The sequence below is a fragment of the Bison bison genome, unplaced genomic scaffold (genome assembly GCF_000754665.1).
Source record: "Bison bison bison isolate TAMUID 2011002044 unplaced genomic scaffold, Bison_UMD1.0 scf7180017864453, whole genome shotgun sequence".
Taxonomy (NCBI): domain Eukaryota; kingdom Metazoa; phylum Chordata; class Mammalia; order Artiodactyla; family Bovidae; genus Bison; species Bison bison.
In genome coordinates, this window is record NW_011495015.1 from 297,750 (window position 1) to 315,530 (window position 17,781).

At 41.4% G+C, this 17,781-nt stretch overlaps 1 protein-coding gene across 2 annotated transcripts in view; it reads right to left on the reverse strand.

The window, feature by feature from the left end:
- CEP192 (centrosomal protein 192kDa) overlaps positions 1 to 17,781 on the reverse strand; it is a 75,633-nt gene that overhangs the window by 20,041 nt on the left and 37,811 nt on the right. For both annotated transcript variants that reach the window (XM_010859040.1, XM_010859039.1), the window contains 14 exons: positions 14,464 to 14,589; positions 14,129 to 14,272; positions 13,965 to 14,028; positions 13,407 to 13,546; positions 13,217 to 13,309; positions 12,651 to 12,769; positions 11,843 to 12,019; positions 10,491 to 10,581; positions 10,167 to 10,343; positions 7,498 to 7,758; positions 7,151 to 7,266; positions 5,512 to 5,621; positions 2,624 to 2,774; positions 164 to 339 (listed from right to left, as the gene is read on the reverse strand). In XM_010859040.1, the coding sequence (XP_010857342.1) occupies positions 164 to 339; positions 2,624 to 2,774; positions 5,512 to 5,621; positions 7,151 to 7,266; positions 7,498 to 7,758; positions 10,167 to 10,343; positions 10,491 to 10,581; positions 11,843 to 12,019; positions 12,651 to 12,769; positions 13,217 to 13,309; positions 13,407 to 13,546; positions 13,965 to 14,028; positions 14,129 to 14,272; positions 14,464 to 14,589 (1,945 nt within the window). The remainder of the gene's footprint in view (positions 1 to 163; positions 340 to 2,623; positions 2,775 to 5,511; positions 5,622 to 7,150; positions 7,267 to 7,497; positions 7,759 to 10,166; positions 10,344 to 10,490; positions 10,582 to 11,842; positions 12,020 to 12,650; positions 12,770 to 13,216; positions 13,310 to 13,406; positions 13,547 to 13,964; positions 14,029 to 14,128; positions 14,273 to 14,463; positions 14,590 to 17,781) is intronic.

Here is a 17,781-nt window from a genome sequence, read left to right on the forward strand (position 1 = left end):
GAGGGGTGGCAGGAGGAAGGGTCTGTTCATGGGAGCTTGGCCTGGGGTCCGTGGCCTCATGTTAGGACAATATTCTGGTCTTCCCTACAAGAGCTGTGTGCACAGAGCAGGGACAGCCAGGGCCCCAGACAGATTTTTGTCCTGGCGTTGGGGACACACTCACATGAAGGAGCAACCAAGACCAGGTGCTCAGGGTGGACAGCCCACACTTCCTCTGAGGCCGAGTTATCCTGAGGTGGGGGAACAGCTTGTGAAAGAAGGGGAGAACCCTGAGGACCCTTCACTGGCAAAACATCCAAAGAAATGTTACCACCATGTGCCCCACAACTGCCAGATTCACTAGAGAGAGAGAGAGAGAGAGGAGATTAAAAACGATAAAAAGCAGATTGTGTCATATTTTTGTATTAATTACCCATAAATCTGAAAACAGATAAAACTACAAGTGCATTATATACTGTATATTTTTCAGCAAATAAAAATCCTTACCATTGGGTATTCTTAAAGTAATGTATAAAACATAAAGTACAGTATAGGTTAAATATTGTGTGTGTGTAAGTGCTTAGTCACTCTGTCATGTCCAACTTTTTGCAATGCCATGGACTGTAACTGTAGCCCACCAGGCTCCTCTGTCAGTTGGACTTCCCAGGCAAGAATACTGGAGTGGGCTGCTCTTTCCTTCTCCAGAGAATCTTCCAGACCTAGGGATCAAACCCCCATCTCTGGGGTCTCCTGAATTGGCAGGCAGATTCTTTACCACTGAGTCACCAGGGAAGCCAGGTTAAATATTACTAATCTTTAATTAGAATACACAACAATTTCTTCCCTGCTTTAACTTCTGCATGCAATCTGAAGTATCTTATAAGATTTACTACAAAAATGCCCAATATTAAGAATTTAAGAAAAACAACAAAACTCTTCGTGTATCTTTAAGTGAATAATGATAACTGGCTTCACAATGCTAATAATACTAACAACTATGAGCACATTGCTGCCCGCATCCAGGCACAACGCAGGTTTCCAGGTTGTAGAGGAAGTGAAGGATGAGTCTGTGGATAAGGAGGTGCCCACAGGTGCTATGGGCACAGGACCAGGGAGCAGCTCAGGGAACCAAATAGTGACAAGGGGACTGGTCCTGAATCTAAGTCCACCCTGAAGCACGTGAATAAGAGGGAAAAAGACACTCCTTCCTCAGAATGGAAAGATAACTGCAGAATGGAGAAAGAAAGGTGAGATCAGAAAATCGCCAGTCAGCAGCCGAGATAGGAATATAACATGGGTCAGGAAGCCATCCATCCTCACTGGGCACACTAAGTCTGGCAAGGTACAAGATCATCTACCATTTTTAAGTCACTTACTCCAACACTCCTTCAAGATATTTATTAACTAACCTTACAGTAAAGAAACTTGGCAAGAATCTTCCCAGTAATGGGACAACCAGCACTGCTCAGCACCAGAGACACTACGCTGAGAAACAAATAGCATCACTCTGCGTGTCCTGAAGTTGACACTGAAATTAAAGACTATTTCATTAAGTAATTGGCCTGCACTCTGTAAGAAAAGCAAGGTCCCTGGCCAATAGCCTACTTTTCCCCTTTTACCAGGAAAGCCCAGGAGAAATAAAGAAAGATGGCTTGGTCAAATCACCTGTCATCTTGCAAACGCCAGATCCCATAGCAAATGGACTCAGGTCCTTACCTACAATAGGCCTGACACAGGCAGCACCTGGTCTGTCTCCCATTGTCCGTGGTAAAGAAATATGAAACTTACTAATTTATGTGGCATAGCTGTTTGAAAAGCTTCACACAGGTTACATAATTATCAAAGTATGAGATACTTTTCATGATCAAAATAGTTCCCTCCTGTGTCACATATCAATCCAGAACTTATGGATGTGGTGTTAAACCTAAGCTAGAGGGGAGAGCTGATACTGCCAAGGGGACCGTGGGCAGTCCCAGGTTCTCCTTGTTTCATCCCAAGTCAGCACCAAAGATTCACTCTGGATAACGCCTTTGACTCTGTAGATCTTACTTGCTAAACAACCCTGTGTTTTCTCAGGCGTGAAAAGAAGACCAAAGAACTCTCTTTATTGAAAGGGAATAAAGGGACAAGATAACCAAACACACATGTAATCTCAGATTCTGGACCAAAGAGGAAGTGGAAAGAGGCAGTGTCCTTTCTGTTGTTTGCCTTAGCTACACAGGGCACCACTGGGGAACTGGCAGGTACATGGGGAATCCACGGACCAGATGGTGGTCCTGGATCACGTCAGTATCCTAACCTTGACAGGTCTGCCATGGCTATGAGGGGGTTAATTTGCAGCAAATTCAGGGCTGACTGGTCATCATGCCTGCTACTCACTCCTAAATACCTTGTTCAGAGAAAGCCACTTATACATAAAGGAAAATAATAAAATGTCATCAACCAGGAATTTCTGTACAGACAGCGTATGGAAGTTCTCTATACTATTTTTAAACTTTTCTGTAAGTTTGGAATTATTTCAATTTAAAAATAAAGCTGAAATAAACATTTCAAGACAAAAAGCACAAAGTGTAAGGGAAAGGATCAGCTCTACTATGAATTAAATAATCTTGAAATCTGGCGAAAGATGTTTTGTTAGTTTTACCTTTTGAATTCCAAGCTAGGTTTGGCAGAAGGTGGAAGAAATTCTCTGCTGGAAATGGAATCTCTAAATTCTCCAATTACTGAAAGTATGATTTTACGCATGTTTCCATAAAAGAGCTGGACATCATTGGGCTGCTGGGGAAGGTCATACACTGAAACAGAAAATAATGTGTGAAATACATGAATCTTCACACAATCACACCATTTACATATATTCTTGTACTTTCTTAGTTGGGGTCAGGTGACATTCCGATTTTGACCCTACAGATCAGCATCAATGACTTGCAGCCCAGGTTCTGCCCTGGACTTGAGTGACAGCGGCACCAGTGCTTAACGGTGAACTGTGGTCACTTCCTTTCCCACCCTGAACTGCAGTCTTCCCCTACTGTAACATAACAACAAGCGTCCTGACCCCTGACATAAATTACCCTGCTAGGTTTCTGCAGTGCTCAGAGGCAGCATCACCTCAACTCCAGAATGCAGCATCTGAAGCATGGATCTGAGAGACCACCTCACAGACACTTAACCTCAGCAAATCCAGAAACCAGGCGGTAACTGCATGTATTTAGACTGATCAGACAGTTTATCTAGAGATAAACCCGCCTGAATGAATGCACACATAATGAGAAATTTTCAGAGAACATGCCTGAATTTTACATAGAAATTAAATATTAAGAATTATATATTTTTAAAATGAAACTTCAGAAAGAACACAGAAGTATAAATTGAGATTTATATTAAGATATCTTGACTATAAAAGCTTAATTGTGAAATTATTTGCCACAATCATTACACATTTTGCAAAAGACCACTATGAATGCTTGTCACAGTAATATGCTCAAACAAATGTTTTTCAAAATAATCATGTAAAAAGTTCAATTGCAACATTCTCATGGGGCTCCACTATACCAATTAACACAAAACCAATTGGGCTGCCTTCCCCCTCCACCTGGGCAGCGTGCACAGCACCTCCAGGAGGCCAGTACACCCTGGGGTACAGCCTGGTGCCTGAGAACCCACCCACCTGAAGCCCCCACTCAGCCCCAATGCAGGGGGGCTCAGCAGGTTACCTGAGCGCTTGGCTGGGCTTGTCAGCATGACCTTTAACACATCCCCTTCCAAATGCTTGCACACCAGCTCCCTCTGCCAGAACACACCTCCCCAGGCACCATGGTGCACATCCTCTCTTCCTCACAACCCCTCCCTGCTCTCTCAGCAGGGCACCCTTCTTCAGGCCCCTGAGCCCTACAAAGGGTCTGTTAGAACTTTCCTGCCGCACTTCTCCACCTGTCCTCCTTGGTCTTTTAGACCCCAGAGGCCAGGCTGCATGCATGTTCCAGCCCTGTAACCATGCCCTGTACTCCCCACCCACCAAGTCCACCCAATCAGTCCTGTGGCTGAGCCGAGAGCTGTACACGTGACCCTGTTCTCATCGGGACTCACTACTGCTACACCATGGCGTCCAGGGCACAGTCAGATTAGCCCTGCCACATGGCTTCTTCCTTCCTCTGAGGAGGGACACGCAAGGTGAAGCTTGGAGGAGCCGACTTGGCAGAGGTGGGGCTATGAAGTGAGGTTCAGCTCCAAATCTGAGACTCTTTCCAGCTGTTTTCAATCTTTCCACTCTTTGTAACTAACCCACCCTTGAAGCAGATGATCTAGACTCCCAATCTGCCCGAAAGGTCATACACTACTCTCTGTCACCTCTACACAGGAATAAATACCCTTTTTCCTTATCATTTCCCACTTCAGAAAGAGTATGATAAAGTGTTATCATTAAAAAACTAGAAAATGAAGTTGGGGGAAAAGACAATACTGCCTGAAATTCTACCACCAGATTATAACCATTCTTAGTATTTTGGTGTGTATACTCCTGCCATTTTACCCACTTAACTATAAATAAAATATTATTTTTACCATATGGAGATCTTACATGCAAAATTTAAAAATAACGTTTTTCTTAATAAATGAGGAGCTTTTCATGTCACTTAATATAGAATCATATTGTCTGAATGGCTTAAAAATATTCTTTTGCAAGATTAAACAATCCTCTATTCTTGGACATTTAGGTTACTTCTAACTTCTTCCTATAATGAACACTGTGATGAAAATCTGTACATGTATTTTTACATAATTTACATGTCTCCTTTCTTATATTTTGTATGAGTAATAAATACCACTAAACACTTGAACTGTTCAGCTCAAACAGGTCTAAATATCTAGATTAGAGTCACTCAACCACAATCACATCCTCCAAAAACTGCACACCCAGCACAAGAGCAGAGAAATCTCAAAATGAGCATAAGTGTGAAATCATGAAACCTTAAGCAGTAATAACTTGAGTTTAATCATGACCATTCTCTGCCCACAAGTCCACCCAAACACTAAGTGCAATAACATATTAATATCTAACATTTACAAGGCAAAGCTCTCTTATCTGAACTCACAAGAGTTCACAAGAACTCTGTGCAGACAATACAAATATTATTCCTCTCATTTTATAGCTAAGGAAACTGAATTTCAGTGATGTAATCTGTCCGAAGTCATACAGCAGAGCTGTGACTAATTCAGCCTGACATCACACCTAAACCAACACACTTCTTCCTTATATCATATCACTGGACCCAGAAGATCTAAAATATATTGAGGGACTCCCCCGATGGTCTGATGGTTAAGAATCCACCTTGCAATGCAGGGGATGCAGGTTCGATCCCTGGTTAGGAAATGAAGATTCCACATGCTGTAGAGCAACTAAGCCCGCATGCCCTGGAGCCATAACTAGAGAACCCGTACACTGCAACAAAAGATCATACACACTGCAACTAAGACCCAACATAGCCAAATAAGAAAATAAATTTAAAATAAAATAAAATACACGAAAATTCCCACCTTCAGTTACAAGCAGCTCGTCCTGAAATGCTTCTGCAAAGTCGATGCTGTGCAGCACACTCAGACTGGGCAGGACCCGCTCTCTCACCTCCGGCATGTGCAGCACAGCTCTGTCAGTAGAGATTTTATTCAAAGGCGTTTTACAGACAAAAAACCTTCATTAGATTTTATCCATGCATCTGGCAATGACTGGCAAATCCCACTGACATCATGGTGCATTAGAAAAATAGATATTATGCCTTAGTTCACAATATACGTAATTTTAAACTGAAAACTTGTTTTGGACATTCCCTTAAAAGCTATACATGGTGGCATATATACATCATCATTTTCAGGTAAACACATTAAAACAACAACTCTCTGACAGAAGAGCAGAAAGAAGAAAAATTAGATTCTTTTCAAGTCATGCATTTACAATATTTGTGATAATTTGGTCAGTTAGAAATTTGTCTCAGGAAAAAACACACCAAGAATATGATACAAATAATGCATCAAAAGAAAACATTTAAATTGCCATGTAATTCTGTCAGTCTGTCTGACTTGTTCTAGAGACTTTTGAGGTGACAGAACTGAAAAGTGAATTTCTCTACAAAACTGAGTTCACAAACAAAAGAAATCTCATTACCATAAATTAATGGCAAAAAGGATTTATAGAGCAGTACACTGATTTCTATACTTCAATAGGGAGAAAGGGAAAAAACAAAAAAACTGTGATCTAATTTCTCCAAATGTCAGTTTCTATATCTAAAATACTCAACTGAGAGACAAAACCACATTCCAAGTTGAACCCTTCACATTTGGTCTGTGTTATTATTACGTACTAACTCAATACTAAATGCTTGTTTAAACATTCTAATAGTCCTCCACAGACTGACAGTACAGTTTCCTGAACTGTGTATCAGCAGAAAACACAGCACAACACAACGCACTGGAAGAAAGCGAGACTGGCCCCCACACACACCACCCTCCCGGGAGGCAGTAACTTCCCGTGAACCATGAATTGGCATGACCTCCATCCACTCAACGCATACTCAGCTTTAGGCAAGGAAAAAGATTTTGTGACATAAGAACTCTGATTTCAACTCATAAGTAAGTCTAAATCATACTTAGACCTAAATATAAATTTGACAACATGCCAGCATATAAAACTACATTTAAATTGGTGTACTAAATTTTTTTAGAAGCACAAGTTTTAAGTAATTAAACACCCTACAATGTCTAAAATACAGCTTGATCCATTCAAATAATTCTCAACACTCTCAGAAATGTTCCACGTCAGGTGTGTTTACACAATATACTTTCTTCCAGTAGTTTTTAAATCTTTTCAGAAACTGATCTGCCATCATTACCAAGATGGTCCAAGGATGAAGTCCAAGGTCCTATCTGAACAAAGGAGCAGAAGCCACTATATATGTTTAGAAAAGGACACTCAGTGCAAGGAAACCTGGAGACGAGCTATTTCTACCTGTATCTCTCCTACAGGTAGCTTATCGGTCACACAAATTTTACCAAAACTGTTCATCTGCCAGTTCACTAATAAGTAGTAAAACATCTTCCATAAATTACAAATCCCAACCAGTGTTAAGCCTTCAATACTTCCATGAATGCTCCCCGTCATGGTGTAAGGTAAGTAACCCACCTTCGATACTGCTGACGTGAAATTTCATCTCCACCAAAAAAGTATATAGTTGACAGTTCTGTGGTGGTTTTACAACTGCTTTCTCTGTCTGATGGATTATATATTATAGTAACATCCTGATGCCAAGAAAAAAATCAGGAGTGAATATTAAATATTTCACTCTGAATAAATGTCACAGGAACACAAACAGTGGCTGCAGACACTGATGCACATAAACAGCACCTCCAAGATCAGATAAGATCCTATATTCCTTTCAAAAAGGTGTTAGCTTTAGCCATAAAATATATAATTTTTACTTTAACCTAAAAATGAGCTCGTATTTTTAGTGCAGATACTTTCATACTTACTTCCTGTGTTCTTTCCTTCAGCACAAATTTGTCTGGAAAAATCCTTAATACTTTAGGATCCAGCAAAACTTTTTTCTGAGAATCCTTAAAACCTACAGCTTTAACAAAAGCTGCTCGAGAGCCAGTGTTACGGACAGAAATAACAATTCTACTTTCCTGGCCAGGCACTAAGTCATTCACTGTTACCATGTAACTGTCAGATAATTTTTTAACATCTTCCAAAATGAGGTTACTTGTGCCTCCATATCCAGACAAAGGTATCTAAAAACAGAATACAAACATCTAGAATTATTTTTATGTAAGCAGAAAACAGAAGATCAAATTATAGTCAGAGAAGACAATGAGACGGATTTACTAAAATTAAAATTATTCATCTTTGTGTACTTTGGCTAATAGTTACCTCACTGCCAATCAAGCCCTTATCTATAGTAAAGACTCTGCTTTAAGAGAAAAACAAACCAAAGAGGTGCAAAATTATTTACCTTCCCATATCCCAAGAATAATTATTTCTCACTGTTACAGAAACCAAGCTTAGATGACAAAGGAAAAATAAGATTAGTATTGATATGCTTGCTTAAGAAGTGTTCAGCATGAAAGACACTGATATTTAAATTTATCTTGAAATGCATAAAAAAGATAAATTGATAAGATGGTTAAATATGTGATAGAAGAAATACAGCACAATGTTAAGTGCAGAATCTAAGGGAAAGTGTATGTGAATGTTTGCCAAGTAATTCTTTCACATTTCCAGTAATTTTAAATTTCCAACATGAAAAGTTTTGGGGGGAGAAAAATCTATGAGCATATACTCTTATTAACTTTTGGTCCAGCAGAATCAGGAGTGTGCCAAAGAGAAGCCAGAACTCAAATGGGCCTCAGGGGACAACCAGCCTGGCCATGGGGGTGCAGAGTGGAGGCTCCAGGGTAGACCAAGCACTCTGAGCCATGGGGCTCCCAGGGGTGTAGTACCACCAGGAAACAGGAGTCACAGAACAGACTCTATAAAGAGGAGTGCAGGAAACAGGTACCCTGCAAGGATACAAACTTTTCAAACTCTTTAAATGCACTCCATTAAATATGCTCTTTCATTCCTTATTATTAAAATAAATTCCAAAGAATCCTTTGCAAACTTGAAAACATCAGTAGCTTATTTCAAGTTGTTATGTATTAAATACAATAACATTTTGAAAAATTAAACTCAGGCTGATGAAAACTCAGTATTGCCTGCCTTGTAGTAAAAATTAACAGCATTTAAAGGGCTTCAGATCTGAACTCCTGCAAAGTCCACCTCATCCACGGTGAGCTCTGTTGGTTCCAAGAGCCAAAAATATTTCTAATTTTTCTTTTCCCATAGAAACTTGCCAGTAAATCTTACATAAGAAGCTAGAAAACAACAAGGAGAATCAGCTTTTGAAAACACTCAATATGAGTATTCTTCCTGTATTTTCAAAGTCTAAGAAGTCACAAATGACTATTGACTAAAAGGTTAAAAGATGAAGAAAGATTAAATAAAATGAAATCTGAGTAATGCTCACAGACCCAAAGATTCAACCAGAAATCTGCTCTAGAGCAGGCTTCTCAGGGACTTCCCTGGTGGTCCCGTGGTTAGGACTCTGTGCTGCCACTGCTGGGGGACCGGGTTCGATCACTGAGGGAACTAAGATCCCTCAAGCCTACACAGCCAAAACTAAACTAAACTAAAAACCCAACTAGAGCAGACTCCTCAACCTTGGCACAGTGGTCCCTGGGCTGGGCCATCTGATGTGGGGTGCCCTGTGCACTGTGGGAGTGTCTGGCCACACCCCTGGCCTCCACTCATCAGGTACCAAAAGTCTAACTGTGAAAACCACAAATGTCTCCAGAAACCACCAAGTGTGCCCTGGTGGCTGAGAACCACCACTCTACAGGCTGTTCAGCACATCACAGCTCATGAGGCCACATGAAGAACTCCACAGAGCATGTGTCCACCTCCAGCATCCAATATAGTTAGATTTGCCAAAAGTATCTATTCTTTTTAAAAAAAACCTTTAGGTGGTGTTAATCTTGTGACTTTTCCACATTTCCTCTGTGACACCAGGGCAAAGACCAGCTTTGCAGTCCCAGCTCCACTGCCAAGTAGCTGCTCAGTTCTGAGCTGCTTTCATAGAGCTTAGATTTCATCCGACTCCCTTGTTCCTCTTTCCTCCCCTCCAGGGTTTATCACTTTTCTCTCTTAACGCCCTGAATCTAGCTAAAGAAATGACTTGAAATCTTCTGAAATTATGCTGGGAAGAAACAACACAGAAAAGTCCTGTCTGTGTATCCCTAGTGTACAGAACAGAGTCTAACAAGTAATGTCAGGAGACACCCTGCTGAACTGAAAGAAGAAATGTTACTTGGAAAATCAACAACTTAAAATAGTTCAATCTGGACTTAACCAAACAATGGGTTCCTGAGAAGTTCAAATTGAAATGAAATAGACAAGACCTATTTTACAGGATTACTATGGTGGCTGCTTTTAAAATGGACAATTCTACAAGGTATATAATTACTCTCTAATCTGTCTGTAAATCTAGGTAACCAATCACATATTTTGACTTAAAAAAGAGTACATATTATTTACCAATATTTAACCAATAGTTACATCATAAACTCCATGGGAGAAAAAATAGCAGTTAGAATTATCTTACCGTGAACTTAACACCTGGTTGTGATCGAACTCCAAGTTGTTTAATTTCGAGTTTGGCCAACATACAAGACAGGCGAGTAGGTGCAAATAACACGGAGATATAAATGTCTTCTTTTGGACGAATCCTGACCTCACAGTTACTGGTCAATCGCTCTTCTGAGCCAAAAGTGTGCTGCAGCTACAATTCAAAAACAACCTCTGCATAAGACAGAGCAGCAGCACAAACAAAACATGCCAGTAACACAGACTCTTCAAGGATGAAGAACGCAAGACAGCCTGAACATAAAAGGATGTGACACAGAACAGAGCCGTGTATTCCACAAACCTGAAAGCAGTCCTGGTCTTGTCCTCTGACAAGCAGGCGTAAATGCTGGGCTGTAGACGCAGAATTGTTTCTTAAAGCTAGTTTCTGAAGCCTAGAAACAATGGCACATTTAAAATGTGGTTTTCTTCCATGGATGCTGCTACAATCATAAAAGCAAAACCAGTTAAAACCGACTGCAATGCATTGAGGCAGACGGACTGCCTAAGCCACGTGAGTGGCGGTCCACAGTCCTGGAACTCCGCATTTCTGAGAATGTGCACTCAAGACTCACCACATTGGAGAGGACTTTCAGTTTCATCTCTCCTGTTACAGCTCCTTAGCTGTCCTTATTATCCACACTCTATGTGTAGGAATTATCTGTTTTACACAATAGTCATCAGAAAATACAGATGAACTATTTCATTTAGTCAAGACCATGCTTAGCTCCAAAACCTACCTTGCATGCAAACAAGGGTCCTAAGCACGTTGTACAGATTTTTTACTTTAAAAGGTTCATCTGCATAAAGTAGTCTTTTAAACAGCATACTGCAATTAACCTAACTTTTAAAAAACTTACAATGCAAGTAGCACTGCAGCTGGCTGGCAATATGAAAATCCTCCAGCCTCTGCAAATACATGCATTCTCTCTTCACTGGAGAAGAGAAAATACGTGAATAAATCTCTATTTTACACAAATTTTGAAAATTAACAGTTAAATTATCTAAGCTATGGTCTATGCCTTATGTACCTTGTATTAAAAAGGAAATGCTGCTGAGTTTAATTAACCTCAGAGTAAAACCAAGACCTCTGGTTATTAGCACACCCAAGAAAAGCCTTCCACAGGTACTCTGCCTGGAAAAGACTTGCAGAAAAAAATTTTTTTCATGAAAACAAAGCCAATTAAAACCAAGTGCAATGTTCAGAGATGGACTGGCTGCATGGGCACAGGAGCCGCTGGGGAGGATGGTCCTAAAACCCAGGGCCATGCAGGACAATGCAGGAGTCTAGCTGAGAGTGCTTTCACTAGAGCTGCCCACGGAAAACCACCCTTCACCAGCTGGACCGTAAAGGCCTCTAAGAGGCAACGTCGCTGTTCCTTCTTCCCACTGGCCCCCAGTGCTTTCCAGAGAAGGAACCAAGATACTTGTAGCTGCCTAAGTTTGGTCATCAGCAGAGAATTCACCAAAGAGCTTAAGAAAACTGAAACCTAATTTTTTTGGCTTGTATTTTAAAAACATGAAAAATGATATGAATTCATGGTAGGATGAATACTGAATATGATAGTTTTATTTCAGTTCTAAGAACGTGAACATGGTCGTCATGGAGACAGCGAAGGATAGCAGTCGGTGATGACAGCTGCTGTGCATACTCACTGTGTTCTACCGAGGGGGACACCTCCCCAGGCCAGAAACTGCTTGTTGGATAAAATCGAAGGAATATCTGAGGTGAGAGATTCAGGTGCCAGAGGCCTATTTCCCGAAGAAACTATTTCACCTTTTAACATCACTTCATACTGAGGGCCAAATGGCTGCACGAATATTTTCAAGATCCTAGCAAAGAAAACCATCTAAGTTCAGTGTTCAGAACTCAGTTCTTTCAGCAACTACTGTCCTACCCGCTTCCTTTATCCAAGAGCCTGAGCTGGATGCTGAGGACACAATGCACGCCCTTCCTCAGAGCTGATGTCCCAGAGGAGGAAGCCAGTGGGGAAGGAGACAGGCACGTGCCTGAGTGCAGAGGAAAGGAGTTCACAGGCGAGGAATCCGGGTAGGGCTGAGGAAAGCCTCTGGGTGGAGATTCTACCCAGGCAGGAGGGGGCTGGGCTAAGCTATATGTACCAGGCAAGTTCACAAGCCGGAGACAAGGATGCTCTGACCAGTGTATGGTGATGTTCACTCAGGATTTGGAGGAGGAGTGGGGAAATATCTCTAACAACTGACAAGGTCAACGGATGGTGTCCTTGGAGAGGAGAGGTTAGTGAGAAACACGGTAATACTTTCAAATATATTTGAAAATAGTGATTTCTAGTCAGTTGGTTTACAAGATTTTCAGTGAAGAGAAAGAAGGTCTGTGGCAAAAGGAAAGAGCTATGCTGTCTGCCACAGGAAGTGAAGCATGTTCTCTGTCCTCCTAGCCACAGACTAGAGCACAAACTCGCCATGGTGAACAGCTTTACATTACCTTTCCTCACAGCCCATGGGATCCTTTGGAGAAAATGAAACTATAACTTCATGCTCTTCTCCAGGTTTAAGGAATAGTTTCTCTGGGTCCACTGAAAAGTGACTTCCTTGATCTGGGATCTAAATGTTGATGTAATAAGTCACAGGTTTCACGCATCCATGCCCTTGTCTCCCACTGATGACCATACATCTTCCCTCCTCCTTGTCCACCAGAGCCCCGCCCATCCTTACTTCCTGACTGCGAACACTCCCTCACACACCCAAACATATCATAAGTGACATCTACACACGTGGATCCTGTCCTCCACCCCACCAGCTACAGCGTAACATGTCTTCAGGGAACTAATCTGGGGCTTAGTTCTTGTGTGTACAATGTGAAGCACCCCAGCTGAAGTTCTTTGTCATCTGCCTTATGCTCGGGCAACACTAGCTCTGATTCTTCCTCCTGATCCCACCACCTCCCCAGCCCCAGACAAGGTTGGCAGACAGCAACCTTCAGAACCCGAGGGGGTCACTGATCATCTCAGTCCAAGAGAATAAGCTACCATCTCCAATGCAAATTCTTACCTTGATATCCAGGTGGACATCAATATTCCCAGCATTTTTCAGAGGTAAGTACTGCCTTGCTGAGGAAGCCACACTGGCAAACAAGTGCAGAGTCTAGGGGACGGAATAAAGCAGGCATTTTTTAAATATCATACTTAGCATGGAATCAACGTGGACATATGATAACAGCAAAGGGAGGAGCCCAGGGTACCTGGAGGTCTTTCGGGGCATGGATGCGGGCAATTCCTGTTCTTGCTCGAAGACTGATGCTTTTAATGACTGGTGTCGGGTTTGGACTATCAACTTCTATATCGACTCTTGCCAAAAATTCTTCTGCTGAGTCTAGAATCTCTATAAAAGGTCATTCTTTTAGTTCAGACAACAGTTATTTAATCCTAAATGCCACACATGGTCCAACACTATGCCCTTGGGGGTACAAAAAAATCTTAAGTGAAATGACTTTTTAACGAACTCAGAAAGAAACGGAAATGAGTGGAGGAGAAAAAGGAAGAAAATATCTGACAGATGAGATAACATCAGTTAAGAGAAAAGATCCCAAAAGGTCTTCAGTGGTACATGCTTAGGTTACCCATATTTGGATGGGTTTGACCCAAAATAGCATGCTGTCTGCCCAATTTTAAAACATCATAAAATACTGACAAATTACAGGGAACATCTGACACATTCACTGATGGAAGAAATAAGCCTCAACTTGCTAGTTTATTTAGCTACAGAGTAAAGCAAATACCATAAAACGTAAACATGATACCTGAAGAAGTGATCTGTTTCTTTGGACTATGGAAAAGAACCCAAATTACCAGAAATTCTGGATCCTGTAAAATAAAAAAACTTTTGCATATATAGTGAAAGAAAAGTAGTTTGGAACTTGACTTCCTTCTTAATTCTAAACCAGTCCCTCCACCTCCCAGTTACCTGTCCGTCGTCACTGGCAGGCATCATGTGGTTGATCACTGATGGGGCAGCCAGCTGCGCGATTGCATGGGCATAAGGCAATGCTCTCAGAGCTGCGTGGATGGGCTCCTTGGAAAAGGTGAAGCAGCGCCAGGCCACAGCATTCTGTCAGAAACGGGAGGGGCTACTTCAGCAGAGCCAATGGTGTCGTGCTGGTGGGAGGCTACATCTGTTCACAGAGCCTTAACAAAAACACTGACATTCTTGACAGAAGTCAGCCAAGGATGCTACCAGCTGTACCTACAACACTTGTCCACGAAACTCTGTGAAAGATCCCTCATGAGCAGCGTACTTACAGCACTGATAATGAGTCTGATGGGGATGTTGGCATGTGTCTTGTTCACCAGTTTTAGAGGTAGAGCTTTCCAGCTTCCGTAAGTCAAGTCGCCAAAATCAAGAACACCTTTCTTTTCTGTTTCTACCTAATTATGGGGGGAAAAGGGATTTATAGAAACACTATATTACTAAATATGACAGTTTATATCACTGCCCTTCTAGCCACAAATAGTCAGTATTAACAGTAAGCTTACCTGAAATTCCAAGGGCTACTTTACAATTGCTATTTTCTACCAAAAAAAAAAATTTTTTTAATGTAGTCCATGTACCCAAATATACTACACAGAACAAAGTTACAGGTAAGCTGAGGCTGCTTTGAGAAGACTGCTAGTCAAGCCCTTAGGCTCTTCACTACCATGGATGTAGTGCTGCCTTCACGTGCCCACAAAGCCAAGTCTCCATGTGCATCCACACTGAACCCACGGCACTCCTCAAATCTCTGAGCGATGCCATCACTGGACACGGTTCCAAGAGAAGTCCTCCTTCACAGAACACAGGAGGCTGCCCTGGCTGATTCTGCATGTGATACTCCAGACCTCTAACCTGACCACTTAACCACACTGCTTCTTAAGAGTGGAATTTAAAAGGTAAATGTATAACATCCAACATTTACAAAGCACCAGGAATAATCCCTGGATCTGCTTCAATTTCTCAGTCTCCCCCACTTTTTTTAAAAACTAGTTCTATCAAGTGACTTTATTGAGCATTCCACACAGACATCCATTCACATGGTCACAGGAAAGCTAACCCTGACCCTCAAGAAGTGAATTTGAAGCAATTTTCCAAGGGTTACTTTTCTGGGGGAAACAAAAATCAAGCCTTGTTTTATGTGTGGGAGATAGGTTCTTGGCTAACTAGGTTATACTGAAAATTTCAGCACAACGAAACGGGGGATAAAGTCCATAGTGTTGAAGAACCAAGAAATGGGAGAAAATAATCACAAAGCATAACTACTGACAAGGATTTATACTCCAGAATACAAAGAACATCTACAAAAATTTATAAAGACATTCAAAAATAAATAAAAATGGGCAAGAAATATGAATAGGCAGTTCAGAGAAGAGGAGGCCAGGACAGCTAACAGACATAAGAAACGACGCTCAACACCACAGTCAACACAAACAGGAGTCAAAACTGGAACTTTACATCCACGAAGGAAGCAAACAGTTCACAATCTAATGACAGCACGTCAGCAACAACAGGCACTCACATGTTTCCTCAGGGAACACATGTCAGCAAGCGGCCACAAAGAGCCAGAATAAAAGCACGTACACATAAAATGTCATGTTCGCTACAGCCACCTGGGACAGCCTCTAACAAGTCAGGAAGGTTACTGAGCAGTCTCACAGATGCAGCCTCTGTGTGAAGTCCCTGAACCATCTCTCGTGGGGACATTGCTCCCCCATCATATCCTCCTGCACCTTCAGGTCCAACTACTCCTCCTGGAAGGCTCTGCTCCACTGGGCTAAGGCTGAACCACCCCTTACACTGAAGTCCCCAGGCTTGTCTGTGCGCTGGACTCAGAGCTCAAATGACACCCCAGACCAGTGAAATCGCAGTCTCTAGGGCTGGGACACAGCCATCACTGTTTCTTCAAGTGAGTCATGTGACTCCAAGGAGCAGACCACGCCACTAAGTGTGACTTACACGAGCCTGTCAAAACATGACAGCCTCAAATACTACTTAGTTTTTGTTTCTGCTACAAAAATGTAGCCTGAATGTAAAACCAGAATTTAAAACTCTTACATAAAAACATAGGCAGAACACTCAGTGACATAAATCAAAGCAAGATCCTCTATGACCCACATCCTAGAGTAATGGAAATAAAAACAAAAGTAAACAAGTGGGACCTAATGAAACTTAAAAGCTTTTGCACAGCAAAGGAAACTTTAATCAAGGTGAAGAGACAACCCTCAGAATGCGAGAAAATAATAGTAAATGAAACAACTGACAAAGGATTAATTTCCAAAATATACAAGCAACTCATGCAACTCAATACCAGAAAAACAAACAACCCAATCAAAAAGTGGGAAAAAGACCTAAACGGGCATTTCTCCAAAGAAGACATACAGATGGCTAACAAACACATGAAAAGATGCTCAACATCACTCATTAATAGAGAAATGCAAATCAAAACTACAGTGAGATATCACCTCACACTGGTCAGAATGGCCATCATCAAAACGTCTACCAACACTAAATGCTGGAGAGGGTGTGGAGAAAAGCTCTTGAACTGTTGGTGGGAATGTAAATTGATACAGCCACTAATGGAAGATGGTATGAAGATTCCTTAAAAAGCTAGGAATAAAACCACCATATGACTCAGCAATCCCACTCCCAGGCATATACCCTGAGGAAACCAAAACTTAAAAGGACACATGTATATCATTGTTCATTGCAGCACTATTTATAATAGCTAGAACATGGAAGCAACCTAGATGTCCATCGACAGATGAAAGGATAAAGAAGTGGTACATATACACAATGGAATAATACTCAGCCATAAAAAGGAACACATTTGACTCAGTTCTGATGAGGTGGATGAAACTAGAACCTATTATACAGAGTGAAGTAAGTAAAAGAAAGATAAATATCGTATCCTAACACATATATATGGAATCTAGAAAAACGGTACTGAAGAATTTATTTACAGGGCAGCAATAGAGAAACAGATGGAGAACAGACTTATGGACATGTGGAGAGGGGAGGAGAGGGTAAGATGTATGGAAAGAGTAACATGGAAACTCACATTACCATATGTAAAATAGATAGCCAACAGGAATTTGCTGTGGCTCAGGAAACTCAAACAGGAGCTCTGTATCAACCTAGAGGGATGAGGTGAGGAGGGAGATGGGAGGGAGGTTCAAAAGGGAAGGGATTTATGTATACCTATGGCTGATTCATGTTGAGATTCGATAGAAAACAACAAAATTCTGTAAAGCAATTATCCTTCAATAAAAAATAAAGTTTTTTAAATAAAAATTTTTAAAAATGTAGTCTGTTTAAGGACAGGTTCAAAAGCCTGGTCAGTGGAATGTACTGAAACACAGAAAGTCAATGACACTGTCTCAAATAGGGGTAATTTGGTAAAGTCATCACAACTGAGGGAAAGCAGATGCTACTGACACCCAGTGAGCAGAGACCAGGGCTCTGCTAAGATCCCCACACTGTACATGACAGCCTCCACCACATAACCACCACCCAGTCAGACATGGCAATGGTGCCAAAGCTGAGAGTCCCTACCCTGGAACAAGCATGGCACAGCTGATTGAAAAATT